At 41.9% G+C, this 16845-nt stretch overlaps 1 protein-coding gene across 1 annotated transcript; it reads left to right on the top strand.

Moving 5' to 3' along the window:
* Positions 1–2258: 2258 nt before the first annotated feature.
* On the top strand, positions 2259–13360 carry LOC133838380 (GATA zinc finger domain-containing protein 10). The gene is made up of 4 exons (XM_062269453.1): positions 2259–2764; positions 10442–11566; positions 11618–12764; positions 12864–13360. Exons 1-4 carry the CDS (start codon positions 2756–2758, stop codon positions 12923–12925), a joined length of 2343 nt encoding a protein of 780 aa, XP_062125437.1. The 5' UTR covers positions 2259–2755; the 3' UTR covers positions 12926–13360.
* The last annotated feature ends 3485 nt before the right edge of the window (positions 13361–16845 follow it).

Raw genomic sequence — 16845 nt, 5'->3', positions numbered from 1 at the left:
TATTATTTTTGGTGTGCCATTTTATTGACCCAAGTCTACCAACCAGTCTTGTCTTGATCTCTTGTTTAATTTGCCACTAATAAACATAAATGTCTGCCTCACCGACTGCCTGAATGAGTGACTGGTTGAGGCGTTTGGACAGGGTCATGTCATAATACTGCGACTGTGATTGAGAGTTGAGTTTGATGAGTCGATTATGCGCATACACGTGTCTCGTTCCAGCTAAACGGAAGTGGTTATTACAGGGCGTGGCAAATTTAATAAGATAAAACTAAATTTAGATGTAGCAAATGAGTTGCCAGTTATGAAAAGAAACCACAGTTAATTGACATGATTTCGCAGGCAGATAATGAGTTCACTTTAAACTCCTACAAAATGTAACAAAACTGCAAACCACAAAATTTCATTAAGAAATTATCAAAGGTAATTGCAAATGCTGCCAAACTGGTAGACAAAAATTTCGAGTTGCACACAGTTTGCAGTCATGTGCATCACCTGGCGATTCTGATCAGGCATTTGGCACAATCAAAATTTGTTCAATGAACAAAATGCCAATAGCTCGTTTATCCGCTTACCTCTTTTGGCCAAAAGTCAAATTGAAAAATTTGCCATGAAGCAGGAGAGAAACGCATACACGATACGTATACGACACGTTTGCCAAACGGAAAAAGGGTGCAAGCGGGTTCACAGCACACAGCAAGGCATTGAAAGAGGCGTCTCTGCAATGTTTAAATATCAAAAGTCACGCCGAAGAAAGCAGGTTTAGTTGACTGGTCGAGGGGCATAATGGTGTTTTTGCCTCGTCTTGGATGCTTAGCTTTTTTGGGCGCAGGCTGCGCCTTTACAATACATTTTGCAAATACGTAAATACGAAATAATATTATGTGGCTGAGGCTGTCTGCCGGCAACTGCAACACTATGTGGTAACTTGTCGAAGCTTTTCACCGACTCTAAAGTCAGTCGCTGCCTCTGCCTGGCGGGGTCGACTGCGGAAGAGTTGCACATGTCAGGCAGGTAAATGCTTCACAGCTTTGTGGCTGTTTAAATCAAATATGCATTGGTAATAGCTGTCTTGGCAATGTTTACAACTATACAACACATAGAGCATGCGATGTTCAGTGCGTTTTTTACTGAGTTTCTTAGTGCGTCGATCAATCGATGATCAATGCTGAATGAATGATGATCGCTCATCAATGCAGTTTTGAAGAAAGCAATTATCTGAGAAAGCAAACAAAATTGAGGTCGAAGTCGAAGTCGAGCGGAAATAGCAAACAAACGGAAATCAGCTATGGACATTGTGCGTACTCCAAAGCTAAGCTAATTTGCATGCACAAATGGCGTTAATTTGAAAGAAATGAGCAAATTTTAACCGCGAAATGGTTCGAAAATGCAAGAAGACAGCCGAACGAACGAAGCCAGGCGGAAGTTGAAGCCTGGACACAGACAGCGTGGCAGATCAAGGTAGATCTGTGGCGCGTGTTCCCGCTGGCCTTTTTCGCTGCGCAGAGCTTCGACTGTCTATGCGACTAGAGACTGCGACTGTGGTTATGTTGAGTTGTGTTGTGTGGTTGTGGTTGTGGCTGTGGCTGTGGCTCATTAAGATTTTAGCGACCGCTGCAGGCAAGGATTGTGGCATGGCCAAAACCAGTTGCCGTTGCCATTGCCACGCAAAACTGAAGATGCTCGCTCGTTGGTTTGTTAAATAACTTGAAAGCGTCATAAAACAAAACCAAATGCGAATTGGGAATTGGAAAGTGTCCAAAATGACGCGACGTCTGCCAAGTTGTCAAAATGAGACACGCATAAGATGCAAATGAAAAGCTTAATTGAATAACAGTTTAGGGAAGAACTACTAATGTATTATTGCATCATTTTGGGGCGCTGTGCATTTAATTCGCAATAGTTGCACTTCAAAAGCCAAGTTCAAAAAGCCCATAAGGGCCACTTGTATTATAAGCAGGCAAACAGACATCAACAATAACAAAAACAACGACGGCAACAAAAACAACAATGTCTGCAAATAACGCAGCTTTCATTCATTAGGCCGACGCCAGCAGCCAACAGCCAACAGTCAAAGCTAGAGCCACAACCGTGATCAACAGTTGGCAACATTGATGCGAACGTCGACGTCGACAGCAAGCCGTGAGCAGCGAGCAGCGACGCCAACGCTGCGGCAACATTGCGGCAGCATCTTCAGCCTGGTCTGGTCCGTTGGGGCAGCCGAGGGAAACCTCAAAAATTGAACGCTTGCGCTTCAGTTTCAGTCTGCAGCGAGCGTTCAGACGGTTTGGTTCAGTTGTTCAGTTACTTGTGCTCGCGCCAGCGATCGCATTGAGCCCGCCTTCAGCTCCCTCCCAGAAACCACCCAAAACAAATACAATTCAAAAAACAAAACAAACAAAAAGCAAAAAGAAATAAAAAACAAACGCGAGAGATACATCTAATAATCGACCTATCGACCGGCGGTTGATAGCTTGGTGGTGTGAACTGTGCGCTAATTTGAAAAAAACGATTCGAAATTTTGCAATTAATCGAAATTAACACGCCGCCAATAAAGTGCAACGGGGAACAATCGTTAAATCGCATTTGGCTTTAAAAACCAAAAATAACAAAGACGAAATAAATGATTATTTCTGACCATAAATGAAACTGTGCAACATTAGCAGCTAATTTGCATTTGATTTGTTTTTGATTGAGATAACAACAGCGATTGTGTAAGGCACCTCTAGGAACCAGTTGGATTATAGCAGGAAATATGTCTGTGGTAAGTGCTTATGATGAAACAACTATGTTAAGTGAAGAATAATTCCCCTTAAAACTCAACCATGTACTGACTAGCTTTATGCTATAGAAAGTTTTATTATCGCTGGAAAGTTGTCCGAGGCTCGTCTACATAATGTTTGCTAATTCAATTTGTACAAAAGAAAAGAAATAAAAGTTAATCAATTAGCAAAAATTTCGTATTCAGCAAAGCCCAAAATTGGCACCTTGAAAGTCATGCTGCCGAAGAGTGTGGGAGTTTTGATGAACTGTCTATCAATCGATCGATCATACATACATATGCATATTTAGATGTTATGTTTATGGTTTTCTGTTTTTTTTTTTGGCAAATCATGTTATGGATAGTCATTTGTGTAATGGCTTTTTAATGATTTCGTTTCGTAGCGACCATAAAACAATTCAATTAGTGACATATGAGATTCATTTGGATCACAGATGCATTTCGATCTCTACGCTGATTAGGATCATAAAACGCACTAGATTCAATTTGATCTCAGGGCTAAATGGATATAAATCCGAATCAGATTAATAAGATATGTTATTTTTGTTGTTGTTATGGCTAGTGAATGGTAATTTGCTTGGCATTAAACTAAATGAAGCAGTTTACGCACCAATCAAGTTTTGCCGAATTAAGTAACTAGTATGTTGTGAAGGTTGCATATCTGGTTTCTGGTTCTTTGATTCGACACTTTCATTATCGTTACAATGTCATGCCAATCCCGCATGCGACTGACTTTGGTGTATCCAATTTCGTCTTATGCAAGACTTGCTGTCTTCTCGACCTGTTGCAAAGTTGAGAGTTGGCACTGGGCTTTTCCACTGCGACTCTGACCAACTGAGTAGTCATCCGGCTGGCCACGACTGACAAGGCGGCAAGTCATCAGTGAAGACGTCCCAAAACGCAAAGAGACGCAAAGATGTGTGTGCATCTGTTGTTTGCCTGCTGTTGCTGCTGCTGCTGTTGTTGTTGACATGCAATAAAAATTTCACTTTTCACCATTGCATAATTGCAGTTTGACAATGCTTAAAATTGATTATGTGCCTGTCTTTTGGTTTCTTTACTGTTTTTTTGTTTGCCTTTTGCATTTGGCAAACTTCCTTGGCGAGAGAGATTTCTCCCAGCCAAAACTAGCAATCTGCAACATAAATCATTTGCCAAAGCAAACTACTGTCCAGAGATTTGTCGCTACATCAAACAAACCAATTGCAATTGCCCTTTACACTTGGTTGTACTCGTGCTGCAAGTGTATTCGAATTCGTATTCGTGATTCAATAATAAGATATCATCATCATTGAAGCGCATACGATTATTTACTTGCAAACATTTATAAACAAAAAAAATATGTTAATTGAAATGAAACAAAAGTAAAAGCCCCCCATGCACCACACTCACGATCCGTTCATTCATTCACAAGGTACTGGGTTTTGAATTCACGACGAGCTAAGCCAACTAAGAAACGCCCGCACAATCATGCTCTGAGTACGAGAGAGTATCGTGTCCATAGATCTGTATCCATGCACAGGCTTTTGCACGATATTGTGCAACTGTCAAAATAACAATTTACCATACTAAAAAGGTCGCTTTTCCACACAAACATGTCGAGAGCACATAAATCATAATGAGACAACAGCGCATGCTTCGACACCGACATCGACATCGACACCAGCTTCGACTTCAGCTTCGAATATGAGTGCGACACCTAATACAAAGGCTGAAGTCATCCATATCCATATTGTTTGCGGTAAAGTTGCAGCTTTGCAGCTTGAATTGTACTTGTTGAAATGTATTTGACAGTGCGCGTAAATAAATCTTGAATAAGTACAGCGCATAATAATTGTGAGCACGCAACAATGGAGGATTTGGTGGCAAGTTCGTTGCCTAAGTCTTTTGTTTTGGCTGACCCTTTCATATAACGCTAAACGTTTTGATGGCTTTTCGAGCGGGCCATTACTATTGCCGAAAGGTCAACAGCAAGTCCAAGATCTACAAAAGTACACGTTCAAAATAAACTTAAGTGGCACACGACGTCGCTGCCGCGTTGCACACACAATGTAAGCGATTTTACATAATACATAATAATATGCAACAATATAGCAAAACAAAGCAGCATCAGCATCGGCAGCAGTGGCAGTGGCAGTGACAGCAGCCAAAGATGAAAAAACGCAGCAGCCGGGCAAAAACAACAGCAACATCAGCAAAAGCAGTTACCACTTTAGGTGGGCAAATGACGTCGACTCGATCATCTTCATCTGCCGCCGCTGTGGCTGTGACTGCGACAGCGACTGCGACGGCTGCTGCTGCTGCTTCAGCCAGATGCTTTAGCGTCGATAAAAGTGAAACCGAAATTGCCCATGTGCCGAGTACTCAGTACTGGATGCCGAGTGCCATTGACATTGCATTTTTACCTCAGCGCGTCATTAGATGCAAACAGCAAACAGCAAATAGCAAAAACAAAAAACTTCAACAACAACAACAGCAACTACAGCAGCGACAACGACAGCGATAGCGATAGCGAAATGAAAGAAAAGATTTGCCTCCTCCAACTGTTGATCATCCAACGGCCTCCTCGAAGATGTGCAAACAATGGGCAGCCCATTACGCGAGTTTTGCCTGGCGCAAAAAAAACTAAGAAAAAAAATATTCAAAAGCAACAACAAAAAGCTAATACAACTTGTTTGTGTGTGTTTTTTCTCTCTTTGAAAATTTATTGTAATACGCGCCCATTGGTAATTTTGTATGATTTTTTTTTTAGTATTTCTATTATTTCTATTTTTCTTTTTATTTCATTATGATTATGAAATGCTGTGCGGATAAATAAATGGCATAAAATTCGCGTTTGCCAATCGTTGAGGCAGGTTATGATTTTGGAGATTTTCACTATCAAATTTCCAGTTTTTATAGCCAGCGTTATCGATGAGCAAATTTGATTAAAGCATTATCAATCCACTTGTTGTGCAGATTATTCATATTCAATTTTTTGAAAACATGTCAAATGTGACAAGGTTCAACTTGAACTTCAGCTCGTTATCGGTCTATCAACAACCCAAAAACTGACCTCTGTCCAATTAACAAAAGCGATGCTTTGTCTATCATCTCGTTAGGTACTTAACATAAAAACAATACGAGCAGAGTGGCAGAAATGATGAGCCATAGCTAAAGCCATAGCCATGCATCGATCCATTCGAATCTGAGCAAAACGAAACCAAAACTCAATTAAATGCACATAAATATGCAAATGAAGGCAGCATAATGGATGCTAAATGAATTGTAACAAGCAATGAATATGAATAGATCGCATATCGATAAACCGATTACCCAATACATGCACACACACACACATCGATCGCACATCAACGCCAATCAAAAGCTCGAATGCATGTCAAAACAAATATGATCTTAGGCCCGAAAGATTGCTCACAACAGAGGAAGTGGAAAGGGGCGCATCAACCTCGTCTCAGCTTCAGTTTTTTAGTGTGAAATTATGCAAATCCCCCTGAGCTTGTTATAGATACTACTATGGGTGGGGACAGGTGCGCACACACGCACACACACACTCCATTATGTGGCATTTTATTGGGGTGCGCTTTGGTTTCGACAAACAAAACATGGTAGCAACAAAGGCAGTTAAATGCTCATAAAATACTGTAACAAATTTATTGAGCAACCGACAATCGATATCAACATCGAACTGGCAGGAAATCAAAGTAGAGAACGTATAATACATACGTTTGATGTATTTAGCAATTTATTAGATTACAATTATTAAAATCGCATTATTGGGTGTGTACAAGTCACATGATTGCTGTTTATGGCAATTTTTATGGCCGTTTGGTTGCATTTTATGACATTGATTTAACGACGCTTACAAAATAAGACGAATATTAATATTTATGCTGGCCTACATAAAACATAAACATAGGCAACAAATTTGCAAAAGAGACATCTGCCAATTGGGCATTCGCTATTGGTCGAAGATTGCGTTACCAGATAAACAGCTTATAGCTCACACCAAGCTATTGAGCCAGCCGGTTTGGTTTCTGTTACTTCACAGAGAGATATCCCAGCTCCAGCTGGCATGGCGGCAGCTGCTTAATAGTGCGTGGATTGCAGATTGTGGATTGTGGATGCCTCTGGTCAGTGTCCAGGCTTAAGCAATCGTGCCCAAAATGCAAAAGGTGCATAAATGCAATATGAATACAATATGCAGCTGTTCAAATGCAAAATGCGAGATGGCGATAGACGTCGAGTGGCGATCAGCAGGCGTGAAATTAATCAGCGAGAGTCCAAAGCGTAAGATTCCCCCCCTGCAAGTCAGTTCGAATTACTGCCACATAAGATATTTTTGAACGTCTCTGTATGATGTGCCATATTTTTGTTGTTGTTGTTTTTGTTTTTGAATGGAACTGGGTAACCCAGTCGTCAGTTGTACACATGAATGGGACCTACAGAAAGTGAAGTTTCAATTTGGCCAAGTTGCTGTTATGTAAGCCAAGAGACGTACTTTTCACTCATTCGCCTCTTTTTTTTGGCTTTAATGTTAGCTTCTTTCGCCGCTTGAGTTTATAAAGTGTAAAATGCGAAAAAAACACACAAAAATAAACAGCAACAACAACTTCAACCCACATAATGAACAATAAAACAATATAGACAACTGAGCTTTTGTGAATTGAATCATTGATTTATTGCTAATTTATTGACGTTCGCTCTATTGTTAATTCATTATTACACTTTGCCACAAGTTGCCGCTGCTCTTGTGGCACCGCTTGCGGAACTCTTATAAATGAAGAGTAATTATACAAAAAAATTTATTGAGCATTTTATTCAATAGTTGAATGTTAGTGTATCACGCGAATGGAATTAAAAACATTCAAAAAATGAGATAATCTCGTTGATTTGATTTGGAAAAGCATAAATATGATTTTTTATTTGCAGTGCAAATGTCGTAAATTTTTTTTTTATAACTTTATATTGATGTGATCTAACTTTAATGATTATTGTTGTCTTCAGCACTTTATTATTTTTCTCTGAACTTTGGTTTTTCAACTCATATCCAATGAGTTGAGCAAATGAAGAGGAAATATAGGCCTTTATAAACGTTATGCTTCCGCAAGCATTTCAAATATTTCCACTGTGGAAAAAACAGCTAATGAAAACATGGCAAAGAAAATACTATCTTACTTTGGGGATAGCCCACACGTTTAAATTTAAGACGTAATATAGCCGTTAGATTTCCCACTGGCTCAACATGAGCATTACAATTTATGATGATTACCATTTTTGAGTTAGAGACATGCAAGTTGTTGGGCTGCCATGGGATGGGCTGGGCTGGTCAGGCAACATAAAGCCAAGTCAAGCAGGTAACTTGATTAGCGAAGAAGAGGCAACAGACAGGCAACTGAATGACTGGATAGACTTGAGACTTGTGGCCAGCGATGATTTCCATAGTGAAACTATTGATTTTGCGGCTTTTTATTTGACCAACAACGCGCGCGCAAAAAAAAGAAAAACGAAAACAAATGAAAAAAAGGCGAATCAAGCAACCGGCTGAAAGATGGTAATAAATTTGTGGCAGAGCGGCAAGTAGTAAAACAACGAGTAATATTTATTTCCCATGCAATATTGTATCTCCATCGAGGTTGGCATAACTTTGAGGGCAGTTGTTTGGCTTTCAAGTTTTCTCCTCTTTTTGGCCTTTTGCAGAACTTGAACCTTAGCCTTGCGTTGCGTTTGCGCTTCGATTTGGGGGAGGAGCGAAAGGTACAAACACTTTCGTTAAAATCTGGAAAATTATTGTTATTATTGTGTGCTATTGTGTGTAAATGGCAAAGTCATGTTGAAATTTAAAATTTGATTGATATTGCAGTGGATGCTGGCAGGCATCTCGTTTAAAGCAATGTACAACACAATAGATAGAAAGTTGACTCTAATCAGGCAGAGCAAATTGCTGACGAGCTGATGATATAATGAATGGATAGTTTTACATACCGTACAAAAAGTCACAGCTCATAGGCCAGATCCTATTAAGGATAATCTGCGATGGACATTGTTGACAAGCTGATTGAATAATATATGGATAGTTTTACATACTACTCATAAGCCAGATCCCATTAACGATATCCATTCGAAATTGTTAATAAAATAATTGGATAGTTTCACATAATGTCTAAAATGTCGCAGCTCATAAGCCAGATCCTATTAAGGATAATCTGCATTCGTAACCAGTTTGATGCAAGTATAACGAGCTAATTTTGGCATTTCATTCCGCATTGTTGACGAAATAATTTGAGTGCTCTTAAATCGAAATGAATGCGCAGCCAAATCGGGCAACAATTGTATAAAACCGAAAAAAATAGGCAGAGTGCCAAGTGGCAGAAACGTGACTGCAAAATCCTGTGCTGCAACCCCAATGCTAAATGTGTTTAGACCAGGCTAATGCAAAGGCTCGTCGTCGAGTGCAACAGGTGGCCAGATAAGTTTGCTTTGGCCTGGCCATGATTGCTGTGGATCACAGCACCACTTGTTGAGCCAACAATTAGACTAAACTTTCAGCAACAGCCAAACAAGCGTTGCCAGCCAATTTATAAAAAAAAATTTCCAAGCCGCAGACTTTTCAGACAGAGTTCGGGCTGCAATTGGACTTGTAGTCAGAGCCAGGGACTGAAATCAATCGTCAAGCTGTTGAAAATCGCAAATTGTGCAAAAAAGCAACGCAACATTCAGCATTCAGTATTCAGCATACAACATCGCACATTCCACAAAGTAATAGCAACAAACCACGCTCTCCAGTTGGCAGGTTACAAGGCATAATGCGTTATGATTTGCCGTCTTTTCAAATGCCGGAAAGATGAACATGCACAGATTAACGATCCTAAGCATTACCATACCATACATTGCAGCCACAGAGTAAAGCATTTCATTGAACGTGGGGCAGCAACTTTGGTGTTGCCTTTAAGATTAGTTGGGGTCATAGATGGTAAACTAATCAGCATTTTAAATACAGCAGCAATCAGTTGAATTTAAGGCAGTGTGGAAATCATTTTAAATGAAAGTGCTTTTAGTTACAAACTTTATATACTTTATAAAATGAGCATGAATTTAAGTAGAATGAATATATTTCAGTTATATAATATAAACCAAATTATATTTTTGATTTGCCATTTATCAAAAGACTAATTATGTATTTATCAATACCTAGATCCACTCTCAATTTTAATTTCCTACTATGCATTTGCTTTTAATTTGTGTTTACCTTTTTGAACCCTCTTCAACTGTCTGAAAAGTCTACTTGGCACAGCAAACAACATTTAGCAACAATTAGTGCTACCTGTTTTAATAAGCAGAGCAAAGCTTCAAAGATTGAGAGATTATTCAAGTCTCGCTCTATTTACTGCCTCTCAGGGCTGTTGTAAAATAACCTGGGGCATCTCTTGCCATTATCTCAAATGAGGCTTGAACTACGCAGTCTTCCGTGCTGCGGGCAACTGCATGTCACATACATACATATGATAAGAGGAGAGGTTGGGGATTATTTAGTCATCATCAGGCAAGGCAAACACCTCAATTACAAGCAACGTCATCAGTTTTAATGCCAATTATTAAAGGCCTAATGTTTGTTTTGATATTAACTCTACGCTTTGCCTTCTTCTCTCCCATCCACAGAGATGTTTCAACACGGTGCCCTGGGCGTTGTTGGTGGCACTGCTGTTGGCCGCACTCATGCTCCAATTAGCAACCGCCGAGGATGAGGCAGCCACAGCAGGTGCAGAGAATGTGAGCACCGAAAGCAATGAGATTATACCACGTGAGGCAATACAGAAGCTGGACTTTTCGGTACGTCAAGCGCTGCTGCGAGCCATCGATAAGCTGGAGCGAGAAGAGGCCAATTCAGCAAATGCTGGCGAAGAGCCAGACGAACTAGTGAGCACTGTGCCTCCGATAAAGAGTACCACACAACCCTCACACCGCGAGCGCGAAGAGATCTTGGAGGAGAGCACAAACGCCGCAGAGACTGTGGTGCCCACTGTGCAATTCTATACGGCAACTTTCGATGAGCGCAACGCACAGGAGCAGTTACTCTCCTCGTTCATTGATCGCTCTAAGCTGTGGAAGAAGACAACGACGGTACGTAAGCAGACTGCAGCTGATGCCGCACTCAATCTCGAGTCAAAAGCGGACGCAAGTTCAGGTCCAGATTCGCGACAACTGACACGAAGTGTGGACAGCTCGTTGGGCAGCAATGAGATCGCTCACGATGGCAGCAACGAGATCAAGTTCGAGATACGTAATGTCAAAAAGGCGACGACAACAGCCACGCCAACAACAACAAGCACAACAACAACGACCACAACGCCACGTCCACGCACCACAAAACGTCGCACCACGACGACAACAACAACCACAACGACAACCACTCCACGTCCCACTCACAACGAGGATGGCGAGAACATTGAGCTGGTTGACAAGCAGGACATACGCATACAAGAGGCTCCACTGGTTACCGCTTTCACTGTCGATCTCGATGAACGTGGCACAGCACAGAAGTTTCGTCCGCTGTTGCAGGGCGAGCACAGTTTCCAGCAACAACAGCTAGCACTGCCTTTGCCCCATGTTGGACCCACTATCACCAAGCTGAATGTGTTGGAGTCAGAGTTGTCGGCACCGCCACTTACAACGCAGAGTCCAACCAGCACAACTAGCACCACTCAGACGAGCATCAGCCATGCCAGCTATTCCACAACACCGGCATTCATCAGCAGCAGCAGCACAACGAACAACTACATAAAGGTAAGCCAACTGTTGAGTGTATGACAAGCAATTAATCTTTCGCTTTTCCAGGAGCCACTGCAGAGTCCTAGTCTGACTGTGCAGGCGCCGCCCAGCGTGAATAACTACATTATTGAGCGACAGCGAGCATTGGAACAGCAGATCTATCAGTTGAAGTTGCAGGCACAGCAGCAACAGGCATTGATCTTGCGACAACTGCAGCTGCTGGAGGAGCAGAGTCAAAGTCGTTACCAAACCTCGCCACTTGCACAATCGAGCACGTTGCAGCCACTCCAGCAGCAGCAGCAGCAACAGTCGCTTCAACAAATTCAGCAACAACAACAGCAGCAACAGCAACAATTGCAGCATGCATCACTGGAGGCAATACAAACGTTGCAGCCTCCTTCGCCGGGTTATTCGATCAGACCTTCAGTCGAATTTATACCCAGTACACACACAAAGACCATTATCTATCCCACATATCCAATTGAGCAGCAATTGCCGCAGCGGGATGCCGTTTCGGCTCATAAATTTGCCCTACACAACGTTAATGGCAACACGAATAACAATAACAACAACAACAACAACTATCAGAAATTGCCAACACCAACGAATGCAGTGCAACAAATTTTCCAAAATTTGCAGCAAAATTTGCAACAAAAAACAGCGGAAAACGCTGTCAGCAATGCACAAAATACCAATAGCATTGCCAGCGGCAGCAGTAACAACAATCAGTTCAACTTTGCGCCCGCGGAGGCGTCGCTCTTGCAAGCCCTGCCCCAAAATAATTACCAACAATTTCAGCAGCAACATCAGCAGCAACAGCCACAGCAGCAGCAGCAGCCATTGCTTTTGCCTAGCTATGTTACTAATGCGCTCTATCAGCGCCAGCAAGAGCAACAGCAGCAACAACAGCATCAGCAACAGCATCGATCGCGTCTATTTCGTCAGGAATCGGGCACTGGAAACTTTGGCCTAAATAATGCCAATGTTGAGATCCATCCAAGTAACTCATTTGCCACCACCATTGTCAGCCAACAAAACACTCTGGACAATCAAAATTTCTATAGACAGCATTTGACGCCTCAGCTAAGCAGCCGATTGCAGCAAAATGCGCAGCAATATCAACAGCAGCAGCAGCAACAGCAACAACAGCAGCAACTGTTGCAGCAGACAACATCCTCAACGGCAGCAACGGGTGCGAACAGCGTAAGCTCAGGTAATGCAAACCATAGACTAACTAGACCCACTAATCATTTAAGTCAATTTAACAGTTTAAGAAATTTTGAAGAATTGAAAGTAATTAGTAAAGTTTTAGCTCTCAACCATGGCATACCGCAATTTGCATCACAAAATCTGCACTTCAATGGCGCCTTTTGAGCACCAACAACCGCAACTGCACCACCAACCACCACCAACTTCTAAGCACCAAACTCCACCATCTTCTGAGCCAGTATCCAACAACATCCTCAACTCCCAAAAATATCTATGCACATCCAACATACCACATCACCAGCACTCAACTCTCTCAACCAATCCTGTCCGGCCGGATGTCAGGCGTTCTATATTGTAACTTCTGCCACTTAATTAAGCCTTCCTGCAACATCTCTGTAAATACGCACCTTAAGGCATAAGCATATTGATAAACATACACAAACACCAGAGGACAGCTGAAGAAGGCGAAGAAACTACGCAAAATATGAATATGGGCGGCCGTTGCGATTTTATGCAAAGCTTGTGCAAAGCTACATGTCAAATGTAATAATTATTTATTTTTTATGTGAATAAAGTTTATGTTAAAGTACAACAAACTAACTTTCATTTATATAACGAAATCTTAGAAATGAAGAATAAATGAGTACTAAGATAATCATGGCATCAACTTAAGGTCGAGTCAACTTAGTCGTATACTGACTGTATTATTTTTTAGTTTTCTCTTAAGGAATGTGTTAGTTGACAATGGTTTTTTAAAACAATTTATTTATAGCAAACTTTTGGTCGATTTGTGTTTCTCAAAACTCTTCTACCTTGCGTTAGATGGCGCTACAGTGCGCTGCTGCTTCATTATAAAATGTTGCATATTTTCAGGATGACTGTTATTACTACCACTATTGAAAGAGATACACACGCATGTAACTGTGCACTATGGGCACGGTTGCCACTTTTGGTACAAATGCACCAAAACGGGTACATTTTTTATGCGTTGGTACATTGGATCACTTTTTTTCATTTTGGTACATTTTCAATATGCCTGGTCTAGTATTTAAATTTCTCATAAAATTTTATGTTCACACATATTATTTTAACAAATGGCTCTGTTCCACCATACACAAATTTTGTTTCAGTTAGAAATTGTACCACGACTAGCACTGGAAAAAATCGCATACAGTCGATTTTCGTAGTATCGTGTCAATTGAGAAAATATGTACATATGTATACGCTAATGTAAGGTCCATCACTACGTAAACAGTTATATATTGTAGATCACAATTGTGATTCACAAATCACAGACAAGACAGACATAGCGGACATAGCGGACATAGCGGACAATGCGGACATAGCGGACTGGCGACAAAAATTACAAATGTTGAGATCTTAGATGACCCGACATTTTGGTGATCTTGATCGATAGAGTTCGTCCTTGCGCTCCTATGTGTGCTTTGAAAATTCGGAAGGATATGCCCGAGATATTGCTTGCTTTCGAAAAAACGCCCTTGTTGCATCTTTAAAGTATGAAGAACAAATTTCAACTTTGGAAAGGATTTTGAAAATAAAGTTAGCATAAGTGAGCAATAACTTCAACTGTATGTTGTAGTGTTATCAATTCTTAATCCGTCAATAGCAGTCTTTTTCTGCATTTTTCCGCACAATTGGCGCAATTCCCATTTTTTTTAGATAGTCTCACGTTTTCCAACACCGATTTGTGCTCTGTAGGAAATAGAGAGAAGAGCCGTCTGACGCAATGTTTTGTGAATAACTTCCATGTTTTTGATTCTAGCACATCCGGGCTAGGATTTATATTATGTCTACCAAGAATGAGGTCTTTTTCTCTAAAATTGCTTTTTTTCAAAATTTTGAGGGCGGCGAGGAAAAATTATAATGGGCGTGTCGAATCCTGAAACGTAAGTACATATTGGTGTAAAAGTTTGATAATACTAACTCCACAATATTAAATTTTTTCAGATTCAGGCAAAACAAAAAGAGCGGACACAGCGGACATAGCGGACAGAGCGGACATAGCGGACATAGAGGACATAGCGGACAGAGCGGACAGAGTGGACATAGCGGACACAGCGGACATAGCGGACAGAGCGGACAGAGCGGACATAGCGGACAGAGCGGACATAGCGGACACAGCGGACATAGCGGACAGAGCGGACATAGCGGACATAGCGGACATAGCGGACAGAGCGGACAAAGCGGATATAGCGGACAGAGCGGACATAGCGGACAGAGCGGACAGAGCGGACATAGCGGACACAGCGGACATAGCGGAAAGCGCGGACATAGCGGACAGAGCGGACAAAGCGGACAGAGCGGACATAGCAGACATAGCGGACAGAGCGGACATAGCGGACAAAGCGGACAGAACGGACATAGCGGACAGAGCGGACATAGCGGACACAGCGGACACAGCGGACACAGCGGACATAGCGGACATAGCGGACATAGCGGACATAGCGGACATAGCGGACACAGCGGACATAGCGGACATAGCGGACAGAGCGGACAGAGCGGACATAGCGGACACAGCGGACACAGCGGACATAGCGGAAAGCGCGGACATAGCGGACAGAGCGGACAGAGCGGACATAGTTCGTCCTTGCGATCCTATGTGTGCTTTGAAAATTCGGAAGGATATGCCCGATATATTGCTTGTTTTCGAAAAAACGCCCTTGTTGCATTCTCAAAGTATGAAGAACAAATTTCAACTTTGGAAAGGATTTTGAAAATAAAGTTAGCATAAGTGAGCAATAACTTCAACTGTATGTTGTAGTGTTATCAATTCTTAATCCGTCAATAGCAGTCTTTTTCTGCATTTTTCCGCACAATTGGCGCAATTCCCATTTTTTTTAGATAGTCTCACGTTTTCCAACACCGATTTGTGCTCTGTAGGAAATAGAGAGAAGAGCCGTCTGACGCAATGTTTTGTGAATAACTTCCATGTTTTTGATTCTAGCACATCCGGGCTAGGATTTATATTATGTCTACCAGGAATGAGGTCTTTTTCTCTAAAATTGCTTTTTTCAAAATTTTGAGGGCGGCGAGGAAAAATTATAAGGGGCGTGTCGAATCCTGAAACGTAAGTACATATTGGTGTAAAAATTTGATAATACTAACTCCATAATATTAATTTTTTTCAGATTCAGGCAAAACAAACAGAGCGGACACAGCGGACATAGCGGACTGAGCGGACATAGCGGACATAGAGGACATAGCGGACAGAGCGGACAGAGTGGACATAGCGGACACAGCGGACATAGCGGACAGAGCGGACATAGCGGACAAAGCGGACATAGCGGACACAGCGGACATAGCGGACAGAGCGGACATAGCGGACATAGCGGACAAAGCGGACATAGCGGACAGAGCGGACATAGCGGACATAGCGGACAGAGCGGACATAGCGGACAGAGCGGACAGAGCGGACACAAAGCGGACAGAGCGGACATAGCGGACAAAGCGGACAGAACGGACATAGCGGACAGAGCGGACATAGCGGACACAGCGGACATAGCGGACAAAGCGGACAAAGCGGTCATAGCGGACACAGCGGAGAGAGCGGACAGAGCGGACAGAGCGGACATAGCGGACATAGCGGACAGAGCGGACATAGCGGACAAAGCGGAGAGAGCGGACAGAGCGGACATAGCGGACATAGCGGACATAGCGGACAGAGCCGACATAGTTCGTCCTTGCGATCCTATGTGTGCTTTGAAAATTCGGAAGGATATGCCCGATATATTGCTTGTTTTCGAAAAAACGCCCTTGTTGCATTCTCAAAGTATGAAGAACAAATTTCAACTTTGGAAAGGATTTTGAAAATGAAGTTAGCATAAATGAGCAATAACTTCAACTGTATGTTGTAGTGTTATCAATTCTTAATCTTCTTATCAATTCTTAATTCCGGCGGAAGGGGCGGGGAAAAATTGTAATGGGCGTGTCGAATTCTGAAACATAAGTAACATACATATTGGTGTTAAAACTGCAGTAAAAAATCTCTTATGGTTTACTCGTAATATTAAATGCCAGCTAAAGTGGGCAATGCCCCATAGTGCTGTGTCAAGTGCCAAATACCA

This window comes from Drosophila sulfurigaster, chromosome 2R, assembly GCF_023558435.1.
Source record: "Drosophila sulfurigaster albostrigata strain 15112-1811.04 chromosome 2R, ASM2355843v2, whole genome shotgun sequence".
Lineage (NCBI taxonomy): Eukaryota > Metazoa > Arthropoda > Insecta > Diptera > Drosophilidae > Drosophila > Drosophila sulfurigaster.
This window is presented reverse-complemented; position numbering and strand designations above follow the sequence as displayed.

Coding starts and splice junctions, on each gene's coding strand:
- LOC133838380 (XM_062269453.1), top strand. Junction 11,567..11,617: donor CAACGAACAACTACATAAAG/GTAAGCCAACTG, acceptor TCGCTTTTCCAG/GAGCCACTGCAGAGTCCTAG. Junction 12,765..12,863: donor TGCGAACAGCGTAAGCTCAG/GTAATGCAAACC, acceptor GTAAAGTTTTAG/CTCTCAACCATGGCATACCG.